Here is a 15642-nt window from a genome sequence, read left to right on the forward strand (position 1 = left end):
ACCGGCATCCAAACGACCCCCACATTAAGTTAGCAGGCCAATGGTTAGATATGGACCTTTTTCAATAATAATGATGATAATGATAAACAATTAACTTGATATGATTCTCTTTGCCCCCCTAAATAAAAAACATATCTGCCCACTTACCATTCAAAGAATATGCTGATTGCACGTGTTCAAATCAAAAGAGCCAAATTACCAAAGGGTTGAAAGCATTTTCTTCATTACCTTTTCACCATACAATACAAAGTGAGACTTGTGATGTGAGCCAGTTCAAAGGCTAAAAGTCCCAACTCCAGAATGTATGGGAGAGAAGCTGGAAAAAAAGCTCAGATGGTTACACTCGAATATCTAGCCTCCCCAAGGCTCTGGTTTGGAAAGGACACGAGTCGAGTCAGAACTCACTCTACTCAGCGTTTGACTCACCGAGTCTGGCTTATTTCCACTACTAACTCGTGCAGTAGAACCTGTGTTTCATGTTCAGTGCATCCGATCCGCGCAAAAGGTTGGCCTCAATCAATAATCTCACCTGAAATTAAAATCAAGAAAATGGAACAGTGGTTGGGCCACACCATTAAAACGAATGAACTTCCAAGGATCGGACCAAACACATGGGGTTAGCTACACTGTCAATGGATGTACTTCATTTTCACATCTGGTTTCATCCATCATGGGCCAATCCTCTGAACGGATCAGATGTCATAAACACGTGACACGTTGGCTATAAAGAAGTCGAGAATGGTGAGCTTACGGTACACTTGATTATCTGGCAGAGTGTGATGGACGATAGGCATGCACTTAGAGATTACTTAAAAACTTTCATAAGTAGCATACAATAAATCAATCTAAACTGTCCAAAATGTGGGTCCCACTATAGGTATATCACTAACAAAAACTTAAAATTATTTGATTATCTGACCATCTGATTGGTGGACACTCAAGGGATGGTTGAAATGGTTCTGCTTCAACAAACAAGTGTCTCTGAAGAATCAGAGGTTAGGAATTCTTCAACCAATATGATTTATTGAATTTGAGTCAAAAAAGTGAATCCCACAATTTATACGGTATAATTTGAGTTAAATCACGCCACGTATACAATTTCCGAGTGATTGCATATCAAGTGTCGTACGCTGCCAGAGTATCAATTATCTTCCCTTTCACTACCGCTACAGCAGCAGCTCTCTCTCTCTCTCTAACTTGCGGTGATTCCTCAGTCTCGTTGGAAGCTCTATCCGGTGGTTGGGGGGAAGCGAGCGGCTGCTTCGATCTTTCTAGAGTAAAATTTCCATCTATTTCTCTGTTTTTTGGTACTTGTTTTTTGTGTTTAATATGATGATCATGACGTTGATAATGGTGAATTTGAAGGGAAATTATGGAAAATGGGAGATGGGTTTTGGATGGTGAGGATTGGGTTTGAATGTGAGTTGAGGTTGGGGTGATTTGGGTTTTTCCTTGGGTGGATGGGAGAATGGGTCTTGAGTGGTGTGTTGGGTGGATTGGGGGGAATTGAGATTGATGGTGGATTGGGTTTTGGGATTTGAATTGTGGTGTGTTGATGGGTTTGGGGGGAGGGGGTGTAATTAGAGGGGAATTGGGAGATGGGTTTTAGACAGGTGACGATTGGGGATGACTTGCGGTCTGATGTTTCAGATTTGATGGATTTTGGGGGTTTTGAGTGTGAGCTGAGGTTGGGGTGATTTGGATTTTTCCTTGGGTGGATGGGGGTTGGGTCTTGAGTGGTTTGCTGGGTGGATTGAGATTGGTGATGGATTGGGTTTTGGGATTCGAATTGACTTCTGTTGACGGGTTTGGAGGATAATTAGAGGGGAATGAGAGATGGGTTTTGTACAGGCAACAATTGGAATTGATGATTTATGATCTGATGTTTAAGATTTGATGGATTTTGGGGGGTTTGAGTCTGAGTCGAGGTTGGGGTGATTTGGATTTTTTCCTTGGGTGGATGGGGGTTGGGTCTTGAGTGGTGTGCTTGGTGGATTGAGATTGGTGGTGGTGGATTGGGTTTTGAGATTTGAATTGAGGTTTATTGATTGGTTTTGGGGGCAATATATGGGATGTGAGATGGGTTTTGGACATTGGTGATTTGGTTGTTGGAGGGTTTGGGTATTTCATTTTGGTGGATTGGAGGTGGGTATTGAGTGGTGTGCTGAGTGGATTTGGGGATTTTGGAGGGAATTGAGTTTGGTGGTGGATTGGTTTTTAGGATTTGAACTGAGATTTGTTGTTGGGGTTGGGGGTCATTAAAGGGGAATGAGAGATGGTTTTGGATGGCAACGTTAGAGTTGATGATTTGGGGTTTGTTGTTTCAGATTTGATGAGTTTTGGGGGTCTTGAGTGTGAGTTGAGGTCGGGGTGATTTCGGTTTTCTCATCAGGTGAATGGGAGATGGGCTTTGAGTTGTATGTGGGTGGATTTAGGGGAATTGATCTTGGTGGTGGATTTGGCTTTGGGATTTGTATTGCAGTTTGTTGATATGTTTGGGGGGTTATTAGAGGGGAATGGGAGATGGGTTTGGATTAATGATGATTAGGTTTACTGGATTTGGTGCTTGATGTTTGAACTTGGAGGATTTCGGCCTTTGAGGGTTGAGATTAGTGGGGATTGGAGGCGATTCTGGGCCTTTTGAGTTTTAGTTAATGTTTGTCGATTGGTCCTTACAATACAATATCCAAACCTTCATGTTTGTGCTATGTGCTATATATGCTATGTTGAAATTAAAATAGATTTATTTCTGGGTGAATTTGGGCTTTTATGTTTGATTTATTCACTTATTTTTGTGTTTATGGTGGTTTTGGGCATGGAATTTCATGAGGATATTGCTTTTTCTTTGAGATATGGTGGTTTTGGTATATTGATTTTAACAATGAGATGAGGTGACAAGGTTCATAAATGCTTGACAATTCATTTTCCTTCCCAATAATGCAAGTTATGTATTGAATAATCCAACCTATAAAGAGTTTAAAAAATGACACTCCAATAATGCACAAATCATTGTCTCGACCTCGATATGAAACACTCAAGAAAAACCAAATTAACTAATTGACAACTTCTATCAAGAGTAAGATGATTTCCCTTTTTGCAAGTTGCAACAATACCAAGTAAAGAAATGTGCAAAATATGCTTGAGATACATATACTTTGTTAAGACTGGCTAGTTTTGCATCGAAAGAGGTAAATCACTCAGAATTTGCTTCAACATGCCAGCATAATAAATTCACATGTATAAACTGATGCTAGTTGATCAATTGATTATGGAGTCAACATATAAAATTCAGCACATTCATGATCTGGAAAGCATTGAATCCCTCTCGTTAGATGAGCTGGTGAGATTCTATAGTGTGCGTGAGTGATCCATGGTTCAATCCCTAGTAGTGTTACCTTTCAAAAAAGAAAAGAAGAAGAAGAAGAAGAAGAAGATCTGGAAAGCATCGAAAACGGAATACCAGCGAAAGGAGGAGAAGAATATAAAACAAATATTAAAAAATGAAAAAAAAATACTTGAAAATTTTAATTCTTTTTTCCACTCCTTTATTAAAAAATGAAAAAAAAAATACTTGAAAATTTTTTTATTTCTTTTTTTCCACCCTGTTCTTCTTGAAATTCTCTAACATTTGCAAGGGTAGAAATGAAAAAAGGGAGGAAAGGGTGAAAAAAAAGCATAGATAATTCCGAGAATACCCCTGAGAAATAATTATGAATAAAAAACTTTTGAAAAGAATATATCAGCAAAGCTTTTATATACAATGTTTTTTTTTTTTTTTTTTTTTAAAGCCTTAATGTAGCATTGCCGATACTTTTGCTAGATAGCTTTTAATAGGCTGATGTAGAGGTAACCATACCCATACTCGCCAGTAGAGGCGTACACGAGTCGATCCGAGTCGAGCTTTGCCTAGCTCGGTTTCGTCATCGAGCCTGGATTGGCAACTCGGCTAAGCTCAGTCAGCAACTCGGTCCTTGAGCTGAGTTCAAGCCAAGTTCGAGTTCGAGTTTTCAGGTGGGGTCTGACCCTCTAATTGGGCCATATCCACCAGGCTAGTGGTCGGGTGGGGTCCGCTAATCGGACGGACGCTGGAGAATAGAGAGATGAGGAGATGAGTAGGGGAGAGTACCTTTCAGTTGTTGGTCGTCCAGGCGGACGCTGGAGGATAGAAAGAGTATAGGAGAGTAGTCGTCGGTCGCCGTTCGGGCACTGGAGAACTGCGAGAAAGAGAGGAAAGAAGAGTGGTCGCCGGTCGCCGTTCGAGCGCTGGAGAACGGCGAGAGAGAGATGAGAGGAGAGAGATTGGTAGGGTCTGAGTCGGGCACTGCTACTGGACGACTGGAGTGGGTTAGGGTTTTTAGGGTCGAACGCTGGAGAACGGCTAAGATTCGGGTTGGTTTTTTTTTTTTTAAAAAAAAAATGTTTTGAAATATATATACCTGGTCAAAAAATTGAGTCGATCCGAACCGAGTCGAGTCGAGCCGAGCTCGATCCAGCTCGGACTCGACTCGAAATTTTCAAGCTCAATAAAAATGGCTCGACTCGGCTCGAACACAATTTCGATCCAAGTCTAGTCAAGCTTTTCCGAGTTGAATCGAGCAAGCTAACCGAGCTAGCTCGGTTCGTGTACAACTCTACCCGCCAATGGTTAGTGAACCCATACCCATGGGCATATCTATGTTGGGCCTGTAATGGACACCCATGCCCATACACATTAAATTGTTGGGTACTAGAGGGTACCTGTTAGGGTATCTGGTAGCCATTTATGATTTGAAGTTTTACAAAAACTTACACCATTAAACCAAAAGATAAGATATTTTATATATATATATATAATTGTTATTTTTATAAAACATAAAAAATAGCATGATGACCATTCATAAGTGGGATTTTCTTAAAAAGAAATTCTTTGCCATTGTTCCAATGCCCAATTAGTGTCATCCGAAGGAAAAGATGTGGTGGGATTTTCTTTGACAAGGAGTGGAAAAGAGAAACAAGTTTCATTTGGTTAGTTGGGATGGGGTCTGTAAAACCGAGGAGGATGGAAGATTCGGAATTGGGGGTCTAAAATCTACGCACACAACTCTCTTGGGGAAATGGTTATGGAGGATCAGGAAGAGCGACCTTTCAAAAAAAAAAAAAAAAAAAAGAAGATTAGGAAGACTAGGGTATCTTGGGGAATAGGTTTATTCTTAGTAAATAAGGAAGACTTAGTAAAAAAGATAAGGAAGACTACCTTTGCATGCGGTGCTCTGGCAGTTTGGTATGAGTGAAACAGTCAGATCTTCCAGGACGAATTCTGCACGTCCAATGTGGTTTTCCTCAAAATGAAAGACTTGGCACTTGGTTGGGCTCGAGCATGAAAAGTTTTCATAATCATGGGGTTTTCCGAAGAGGATCATGGGGAGTGTTTCCCCTATGTATAGTGGATGTTGTCTTGTCATTCTCTTGTACAATTTTCTCTATAAAATATTGGAATCCTTAAAGAAAAGGCTTTTTCCTTTTCAAACACTACACATGCGTTGCACTTGAGGTTTAGCCATGTGTATGTGTGTATAAATGAGTTTGGATATGGGCAAGGGTAAACCCACATTTGGCCCAATTATTAATTGGACTAAAAAATAATACGCACACCTGCACCCTCGCCCATTTAATTACATCGATACCTGGTCCGTGTTGGGTTGAGCTTTGAGTACCCATTGGGCCACCCAACCCATTGAAACCCCAATTCACCATCGATATGTGCATTTTGATATCAGACATATTGGTATTGATAGATTTCGTGACCATATCAAACATGTCTTTGAGTCATATATAGTCACGAAACCTATCGATACACATCTTTCTTTTTCCTATTGGTACCAACTTGTTATGCCAAATGCTCATATTTGTACCATTACGAGACTTTAATCGCAGCAAACGACAAAGCAAGGGAAAGACTGTAAAAAATTTCTGGTAGAAGCATTAGAAAAAGATATGGAAGGGCTTTGTTTATATATTTTCTCAAAGGGTGATTGTACTGGTTTCAGGCAAATTCTAAATGGCCTGTTAACACCTAGCATGCTATTATGCCTCTTGAAGGGTGCGCCCTTTGCTTTTATGGATGCTCTTGAAGGCTCATGAAGATGTATGAAATGAATGCATTTGAATTTCCTATGCATGTTTATGTGGTGCATGAAAAGAGATGTGGAAGTATTGGGGATGAAAAAGACTTTGCAACTTATGTTCAACCTTGCTTAAATGTAATGATTCCAGGTACTCCAAGTGATATCCAATATATGCATAGCAGGAACACCAAACTGGGTTGTCTGCATGGCGATCTATGTATTGGCCTACACTCATCAACATATGTTTTTTTTTTTTCCTAAACTCACTCAACAATTTAAAAAAGGGTACAACAGAAGAAATTTGGATTTCCTCAATTTATTTTGGTTTTACCTTGGGAATCAAAATTTCTTACTTGAAATCCATGCGATTGCATGCAGTGTTTGCAGTATCCATGGTATCAGCCAATACTGTCGATATCGCATGTGGGCGATATGAAACCGAGCTTAAGTTCACTTTCTTCCCTATATAGTGTGATTGCGATATTTCCCAAAATACCGCAGTTATAAACTCTCTTTGTTGATACTATTGATATGTTTCATCAATACCAACATCAGCTCCCTTTGCAAAAAAAAAAAGAAGAAAAATCCACCAAAATCTGTAACTATCCTTTTTTTTCAAAAACCTTTTGCTTTGGTTACTTTCATAAGGTGATTTCAACCACTACATTTTGATTGTTTGGAGAGAATGAGGTTTGGGTGCAGAAATCAAGATCGGATAGCATACAGTACAGGAAACAAAATTGGAGTTTTTTGTTTTTGTTTTTGTTTTTTTTTTTTCCTTTTCAAATTTAAATGGTTTTTCTTATTTAAATCACTTGGAATCAGGTGGAATGAAATTCATAAACTATGATTTTGCATGTTTCACATGCTCAATCATGGATCTTGGCCTTCAATTTTCGAATTTGGTGAAAATGGGGGTAATTGGGGAAAATCTTGTTTTGGCCTCTGATTTTCGATTTTCATACATGTCTTTTATGATCTATAATTATATATGAACTGATTTTGATATAATTGCATTAGTTCTGTCAGACAACGCATATTTTAGGTCCCTATACAAAGGAAACTTATTGTGTGCACTTTTTTTTGGGTGATCTTTTGAGTTCCTGAGCAAATAATAATGTCTTTTTTAACATCCCCTGAAGTGTCATTGAAAAATTCAATCAATTTCCCATTGTTTCCCAAAAATAGAAATACATGCTATATTTCCCATGTGATACTCAATATATTTCCGTATCTCAATGGTGCGATACATGCGTCGATACCAATATTGAAAACACTGATTGTGTGAAGTCATGCATAGCCATGGGATTGTCAACTCTTCTTTTGGGGGGGGGGGGGACATCTTTAAGTGGAGTTGTGAAGCATGCCTAGGAATAGAGTCCCAAAAAAGAATTTTAGCAAGTAATTTATTTTTATTTACTCATTTCTCTTTTTTCCCTGAATTTCAGTAAATACAATGTTTCAGTCGATACTTGCGAGACATCGCAAGTATTATGTAACTAAGCATTCGCAAGTATTATGTAACTAAGCATGTGCTGATATATCACAATGAATTTGATATTGCGATATATCCACTGATATGAATGATACTATCATTGATACCTTATAAGTTTGGTATTCCCGGATGGTTTCATCACCTGGTGATACCAAGATATCAGCTGATACCATCAGCACTTAGAACACAGAATGCTGATTCTTTGGCTAAGGGGTCCATAGGATATCTTTGTATGCAATGTTCAATTTTTCGACAATAAATATCGATAATATCACAACATTATCATTATCGAAACATAGGCGATATCGAGACTGCAATCTTTCATTTCCTTTCCAGTTGTCGACGATTTCGCGGCAAAATATCGTGTGGTGTGGATATTATGAAATATTGATGGACGTTTGGACAGAAGGTTGGATGGATAGATGGGATGGATGTGATGGTTGGACTGATTTCTTACAACAACACATGCTTTTACACCCCTATTAATTGGAAACTTATTATGCATGCATTCTTTTTGCAATTTTTTTATTCCTAAATATGCAAATATGTGTGTTTTAGTATCTCCTGAAGTTTAATTGAAAAATTCTACCGTTTTCCCATATTTCCTCACATTTCCGGTTATCAGCGATATTATTGGAGATATCAATATTGTTTCCGTATCCCCGGCCAGCGAAACTTGTAGCAATACCAATACTTTGAACGCTGCTTGTTAGTACTGCAACATGACCTTTATGGCCTATTGGATAATTAGCTGGAAAGAATCTACTAAAGAAGGCCCAATCATGCTTGTGAATGTTCATGACCTTAGAGCTGTTTCTGCATTCCATTTAACATTCGGGCCCATGGTTTTAAGACCAGGACAAGGCTGATACGACTCATCCGAGTTGACTCGGAATCAGTACTACCCAATCCGGTTTGTGCACAAATCACCCCCTGAGTCACCTTCGACTCGGGCAAGTTGGGCCAATACACCCCCAACTCGGGCAAGTCGTGACTCGACTTGACCAAACGAGTCAATCCGAGTCACCAAGTCAAAAAACCATGTTTGAGCCTTTTTATGTACAATCCATCATGTTGGCGGCCACATTATAAGAGTATCACGAACATTTGAAGGAAGAGTTCATTGCATTTGTGTATGATGAACACATTCTAAGATTTCATTAGAAAATGAGCTTTCCATACTGCCCATTTGTCTTGGTGCTCTGTTGTGGTTTCTCAGAGGAACGTTTATGCTTTTGTTTCGTCCCTAGCCAATTTTTACATGTCTGTTCTGGAAATGCCAAAGTAGAATTTTGCTAGGGTGGCAAACTTGTATGGAGTATGAACAAATTGGGTGGTTGACAAAAGATGACAAATGGTCCACGCACGTGTGGCCCACCCAATTAGTGGACCAGCATGACCTCTGGGTCAAGGAATATTCACAGTGATTCCCACCTCATGAACCACATGGATCTCACACACATGTTCTGTGTTTCATGCCATGATGAAAATTCTCAATCCTCGCTGAATCAATCTCCATAGAATTTCAGTTATTTGTTGAATTCTTCTGATGCTGTTCTGTTGTTTTATGGAGGGATTTTGAATCCTTCACAAAGTCCAATTCTATTCTAACAAGCTTATGCAAAGGGATTAGGATACATTTGGATGCACCATTCAATTAAATTGCAATCATTAATCTAATAAAGTGGAAATAAGTAAATGGTAATCTACTTAACATTCATATTGAGGGATTCTCACCAAGTTGCAAATATGACACCTCCAACTTGGATATGAAAGAAAGGAGTCTGCAATTTGAGGTGACTTCCACATCATGACTGGGGCTGTCAATGGGTACCCAATGGACCTGACCCGATTTTAATGGGTCCGGGTCCCATCGTTTGGACGCGTTGAGAAATTGGGTCGGATTTGGGTCTCGCCTTTTGGACCTGGTTAATAATTGGGTGTTGTGGGGTTTGGGTTGGGTCCATGTGATGGACCTGGTTAAAGTCAGGTCGGGTTGGGTCTAGTCAGGTCCAGTTAGTTTTAATAGTATAATTGTATACATAGAACACACATGCATGCACACACATTGATCATTTTAACAACAAAGTGAGGTTTCCTAAGCCACACAGGTAAGAGGGCCTGTTTACACACTATACACATCAAAGCGGCACACGTGTGATCTAATCCATCTATCTGGTGGGCCAAACCATGTAAAAATGCTCTTATGTTTTCCCGAACCCAACTTGAAACCTAGATCCAAAGACCAATACCCGAATGGAGCTGGACCCAGTTCGCCTGGGTACAATATTATAGGACCCCAACCGTTGACAGCCCTAATGATAATTATAGTAAAATAGCCGTGGTTATGAATTTTTCTTGAAGGTTGGCTTCTAAACTGAATCAATAAACCTGTATCATGCAGGAATGGGCTTGTGGACATTGCTTGAAGGTTTCCTGCTTCTTGCAAATGCCTTGGCGATACTGAATGAGGACCGTTTCCTTGCTCCAAGAGGGTGGAGCTTTTCTGAAGTCTCGGGGGGCAGGACAAAGTCACTCAAGGGGCAGGTGATCGGGCTCATCTACGCAACCCAATACATGAGGCTCCCACTAATAGCTTTCAATGCCATCACCATTGTCGTGAAGTTGGTGTCTGGATGAGGTTTGAACTTCTGCTCGGGTTTGATGAATGTTGATAGGCTTGTAATATACGGTTAAGATCTTGGTTTTGGCGGATAACTCCTTGTTTTAACTCAGGTTAGGATAGCTGTGGATGCACTTCCATATGAGCACGTAGTATGGAGAGGAGGTGTTGTGTGGGCAGAATGTTTGCAAGGTGCGGTCCAAAGATATTTTGGGCCCCACCCATGGATGGCACATGCACCAAAGGTCACCTAGGCGGAAAGATCCTGGCCTTCCAATAGGTGGCTATCAATGGTGAAGAAAGAAAATACAACAACAGTTCTTCAATAAAGAAATAGGCCGAATATTTTTATAGCTAGGATTTTACAATATGGGGGATTTTGGTGCATGGGTTATCCATGGTGAGGCCCCACCATGCCAATGGTTTGGATCACTGAACCATGGGCCCCTTTGTCACAATTCTATGACCTGAGTTTTAATTCACATCTGGATTAGTCATGAACATTCACTTACTTTAGCGGGGAGAAAATCACCAAAGAATTATTGTATTCCCTTTGAAAAGAGAAAATCCATTGCTAGTTTTTGTGAAAATTTTCCTGACACACGAAACTTTGTAATGCTCATGGGCCCCACTCGTAGAAACTGAAAACCCGAATGCACCAATCAAACTTTGGGCCCAAGCATTGGCCATACCTCTTTGAAGAGAAATCTCTCCCCCTTCCCATTTCAATGTCTGTTAATGCAGTTGCAGTTTCTGTAGTTAAGATTCTTAGCAGAACCTTGAGAAATGTTCACATACAACGTTGCATGGGAACTTTCACATGCAATGCCTTCTTTAAGGCTAATGTATCACTTGTTTAGACCATCCAACCTGTACAAATGCCGAGACGCAGCATTGAAATGATTGTAGCAGCTAAAACCAAGACAGTCCATTCATCAATCATCAGTCAGGCTACACCATTGAAAACCATAGAAAGTTCTAACTCAGTGTAGGTATATGTGGCCCACCTAATGAGTGTGGTGATGCTAATGGGGTATCGCCCAGTCTTCCATTGAAATGGTACATTGGTAGAAAATAAAAAATATTGCATGTTAAAGTTCCCACACAACAGTGTATGTGCAGTTCTCCACTCTAGGAGGGAACTGCAGCATGTGTGGGGGCACAACATCTATTAATGTGGAAAATTGTGTAAGATTCAAGACCTTCAACATGTGGGTCTGCTCTTTATATGCACCACTCTGATAAAAAAATTTAAAATCAAGCAAGGCTCCATGCAGGCATTGATCCCACGCGTTTATCTTGTTGATATTTACCTGCGTAAATAGGGTGGTATTCTTTGAGTAGCATACTCAAATCGTGGAATCTCCACAGGCATCAAATCGTGGAATTTCCAAACGGTCATTGGCGTGTCTTTAACAAAGGGAATATGCGTGAAAAAAAAACATGAAAGATTTTGGGAGAGGGCTGCCAGGACAGTGCGGTGTGGATTGCAAATGTGAGCTACCATTTCCCCACATTTTCAGCTCCAGATCACAAGTGGGTGTGATCTCAAGCATGATTTGGGTGGGTCCTTTTTTCTTTTTACAACACACACCCATCACAAGGGAACTCAGACCCATGACCTCATTGTTTCAACACAGTCTGCCATGGATGGGTCTAATCTCAACAATGATTTCAGGCTTGTTAGGAATGTATGATTAAATGGTATTGAATTGCATTAGATGAAATTGACACCATTATTACTCAATTATTATCTATTTGGAAATATCATGTTATTTTGACCATTCAAAATCCTATGTTTAGGATCAATTGGGAAAAATACTATTAAGTGAAACTTGCGTTTAGTGGATCATGGAATTGTAATTGATAGACTATATTTTATAACCGAAATACTTTGATTTGAAGAAACAATTAAAGTCCATAGTGTGAATGGAATTGGGAATATTCAACCATATCTTGTGTAGAAAATATGTATCTATTCTCTTATTTTCTTTCTAACATCTCAATAAAGCTAAGGTTGCATTTTACTCCACATATTTCCAGTACATTTGCAACATTTGATTACATGTTTATTTTCTTATATTATGTAATTACTCTCTCATCAATTTCCTTTTTTTCCCTAAATGCTTGCCTGAAGTCTATAATTCAAGGAAGCAAGGCTATAACCGTATTTCTTTCCTTTTTTTTACTACATTTTGCGTTATTTTCCCTACCTAGAGCCACCTGGCTCTATGAAGTAAAGCTCTGTGTGTGTGTGTGTGTTATTTATTGTTTATTCTGCCTACCTAGCCCCTTTAGGTCACATGAGGCACAATTAAATGTAGACATGTTGAAATTCTATCAAATTCCCTAAAAACCTTAGAAACCCATGAAGATGAATCCACACGTTTTGTTGGCATAAAATAATATTTCACCTCTTCATTTTTTATTATCAAGGCCCTTACTTAGAATATGTGATTATAGACTAAACCACGAGTGTCACTTAAGTTGCCTTAAGCGCCTGCTTGGAACATGTGATAAGGTGTATGGAATTGCATTTGGTTCAATAGAAATTTCGTCTAGCATTTGGAAACAATGATAGTATCATGTTATCAAATCCTGACAGTGAGATACGACAAGATTGCTGGTGGATTTCAAAATCTACTATGCATGTGGGGCTATGTTGATGCACGTGTTATATCATACCGTCCATCCATATGTGCCCTCTACATGTGACGATCGAGTTGCATATGCATATAAGTGATTAGCATCAGTTATAAAATCAGGTCTATTCATTATGATTTTGTGGTCCTCCATACACAAGTTCCACGTAATACCATGTTTTTTTCAAATGAAGAATTTGATTCGAAACATGGGATTGGGGGCAAAATGCCAATGCCGTGGTATTTCCAAACATGCAATCATTGTATAATAATGATGTTAATTCCACAAAATGTAATTTAATATCATCTAGTCATGTGTTTCAAATAGCTATATGTGTTTTTACTATTTATAGCTAATCGTAACTTATAAGTTTTATTTAGCTAGTAACGATTTCAAACTGCACGCTTTTTCACCTTTGAGTTAATACCATACCCTAACCACTCCAATTAGAGAAATAAAGTCAAGGAAGTGAGGGTGATCGTGTGTGGGACGCTTTTACAAGTGAGATGCTCAAAGAGTCCAATTCTCATTAGAGGAGACTGAGAGTGTGCCCCATCCATCTAAACCATCCAATCTAACATATATAAGCTTTATGGTCATCCTAATGGTCCAAGATCGACGGAGTAGAATCGAGATTCAAGATTTATGATAATCTCTCCTTGGGAAGGTGTCCTAGCTCTCATTTTCCTTTCCCCCGTCTCCGTGTGCATGGTCGGCCATCTGACCGTCAATTTTATTTTCTATAGGTGCATTTGCACATTATCTCTCTCATATATCCTCATGCTTATAATTTAAGTAATTATTAATCATACGTTAACTCTCAAATCTTGATGTATCACAAGTCAATGTTGCTCAATTATCCTTATTTATTATTTACTTAGCAGCCTAATACATGCTGTTCTTATCCTTTACAACTACTATCTCCTTGAATCCAACCCAAGTGAGACGCCACGGTTTCATTAGTGTTAGTTTTGGTTGAGCAATGGTTTGATAGTATAAGACCATTAGAGCTTTAGGAATCCCCCGGTATCCTAAAATATGTATAGGCTACACACAAGTGCGAGTGGAAGAGGGTGCCTAACCATTTCCTTCTTAATTATTAAAGTCATTACCCATAATCTTAAGTTGCAATATCTAAGAATCATCTTGATTGGGCAAATCTCGCTAGACACACGGTCGACTGCGGTGCATGCCGCGTGAAAACCCAGTGATCAGGCAAGCCTACAACGTACATGCCCTGGCACATTCACCGTATGCCTTGGCCCACTCGACGAACAGACCTATTTACATTTTGTTGGTGTGGCCCACCTAAGTTTTGGATCTACCTGATTTTTAGCTTTCTATCCTACCGTGGTATTTCAAAACAGATGGACGGAATGGATTGAATCCTGTCCTATTATGAATCCCACATAGCCCCGGTCGATACTACACAAAGCAATAGGGATTGAACGCCGGACAATGACGGAAGTTTTGTATCAGGGTGATATTTGTTCGCATATGTAATAATTCAATGAACGGTTTGAATGGCATGTAAACATCATGGTCAGCTTTAGAACTTGTCAACCGCAGATGTTGCTGATCTCACTGTTTTGTTAGTGTGGCCCGCCAGATTTCTAGAATCCTGTCCTTTTCTGGTCTTTTGAAACAGATGGATGGAGTGGATTTCGCAGGGACATCTGTTCGAGAAGATTCCTTGTGACTAGGGCATTGCGGTCTAGAGGACATCTCAAATCTACTCCGTCCGTATGTTTTGAAAGACTAGGACAGGATTCTGAAAATCAGACAGATCCGAAAACTGATGTGGGCCATGCCACACGAAATAGTGGAGATTTAACGCTTGGCAGTGACAAAAGTATTATTATTATTATTATTATTTTTTATCATCCTACAGTTTATTAGAGTGGTAATAATTATATGAACGGTCCTGACGGCATATAAACATCATGGTCAGCTCCAGCAAGGTGTCAACGGTGGACATTGCTGTTCTCACTGTTTTGTTGGTGTGGTCCACTGATATTTGGATCTGCCTGATTTTATAAAACTGTTACATTGTGGTATTTTGAAGCAGATGAACGGAGTGGATTTGTCACTGACATCTCTGTGGACCCCACACAGCCCCTGGCACAGAGGTGCAGGGAGATATCTCTGTTCCCGGCGTCACAGGGAATCCGCTCGCGGATTGCGTCCTAACCCCGCCCGGACGGTAATCCGTCCAGGCAGGGATCTGTGGGGCCCACCATGATGTAAGTGTTTTATCCACGCCATTTATCGTTTTCTTCGTATCATTTTAATATATCATCCAAAAAATGAGGTAGGTCGAAGGCTTAAGTGAAACACAAAGTGTGGATTGAACGTTCACCATTAAAAACTCCTTGGGAGCTGGAGAAGAATCGGATCAAGCTGATATTTGCTCTTTCACTTCATCCACGTCTACATGACCTTCTTAATAGGTTGGATGGTAAAAAAACATCACGGTGGCCCTTATAAATGTTTCAACGGTGGATGTCATTATCACTGCAGCTTCCTTTGGTGTGGTCCTGGAGCTGTGTACCTGCCTCATTTTCAAGATCAAAGCTTAAAATGATCTGAGAAAAGAAATGAACGGAGTGGATAAAACACTTACATCAACGTGGGGGTAGGACGCAATCCGCGTCCCCAGGCGAGTGTACATCTACGGTGGATAAAAGCTAATCGCGGGAGGGGAGATTGAACGGGTGAATCTCGGCACATGTGACAATGTATACCACGTATAAGTAATCTGATCCATGTATCACTTT

General features: G+C 39.8%; 1 protein-coding gene across 1 annotated transcript; it reads left to right on the plus strand.

The window, feature by feature from the left end:
- The first annotated feature begins 1116 nt into the window (after positions 1 to 1116).
- Positions 1117 to 10398, plus strand: LOC131252666 (uncharacterized). Its single transcript, XM_058253329.1, has 2 exons — positions 1117 to 1276; positions 10004 to 10398. The coding sequence occupies exon 2, from the start codon at positions 10006 to 10008 to the stop codon at positions 10237 to 10239; it is 234 nt and encodes a 77-aa protein (XP_058109312.1). The 5' UTR covers positions 1117 to 1276; positions 10004 to 10005; the 3' UTR covers positions 10240 to 10398.
- The last annotated feature ends 5244 nt before the right edge of the window (positions 10399 to 15642 follow it).

This window comes from Magnolia sinica, chromosome 8 (assembly GCF_029962835.1).
Source record: "Magnolia sinica isolate HGM2019 chromosome 8, MsV1, whole genome shotgun sequence".
Classification (NCBI taxonomy): Eukaryota; Viridiplantae; Streptophyta; class Magnoliopsida; order Magnoliales; family Magnoliaceae; genus Magnolia; species Magnolia sinica.

Excerpts from the sequence above, each read along its gene's own strand:
- LOC131252666 (XM_058253329.1), top strand. The coding sequence starts at position 10,006 with ATGGGCTTGTGGACATTGCTTGAAGGTTTCCTGCTTCTTGCAAATGCC.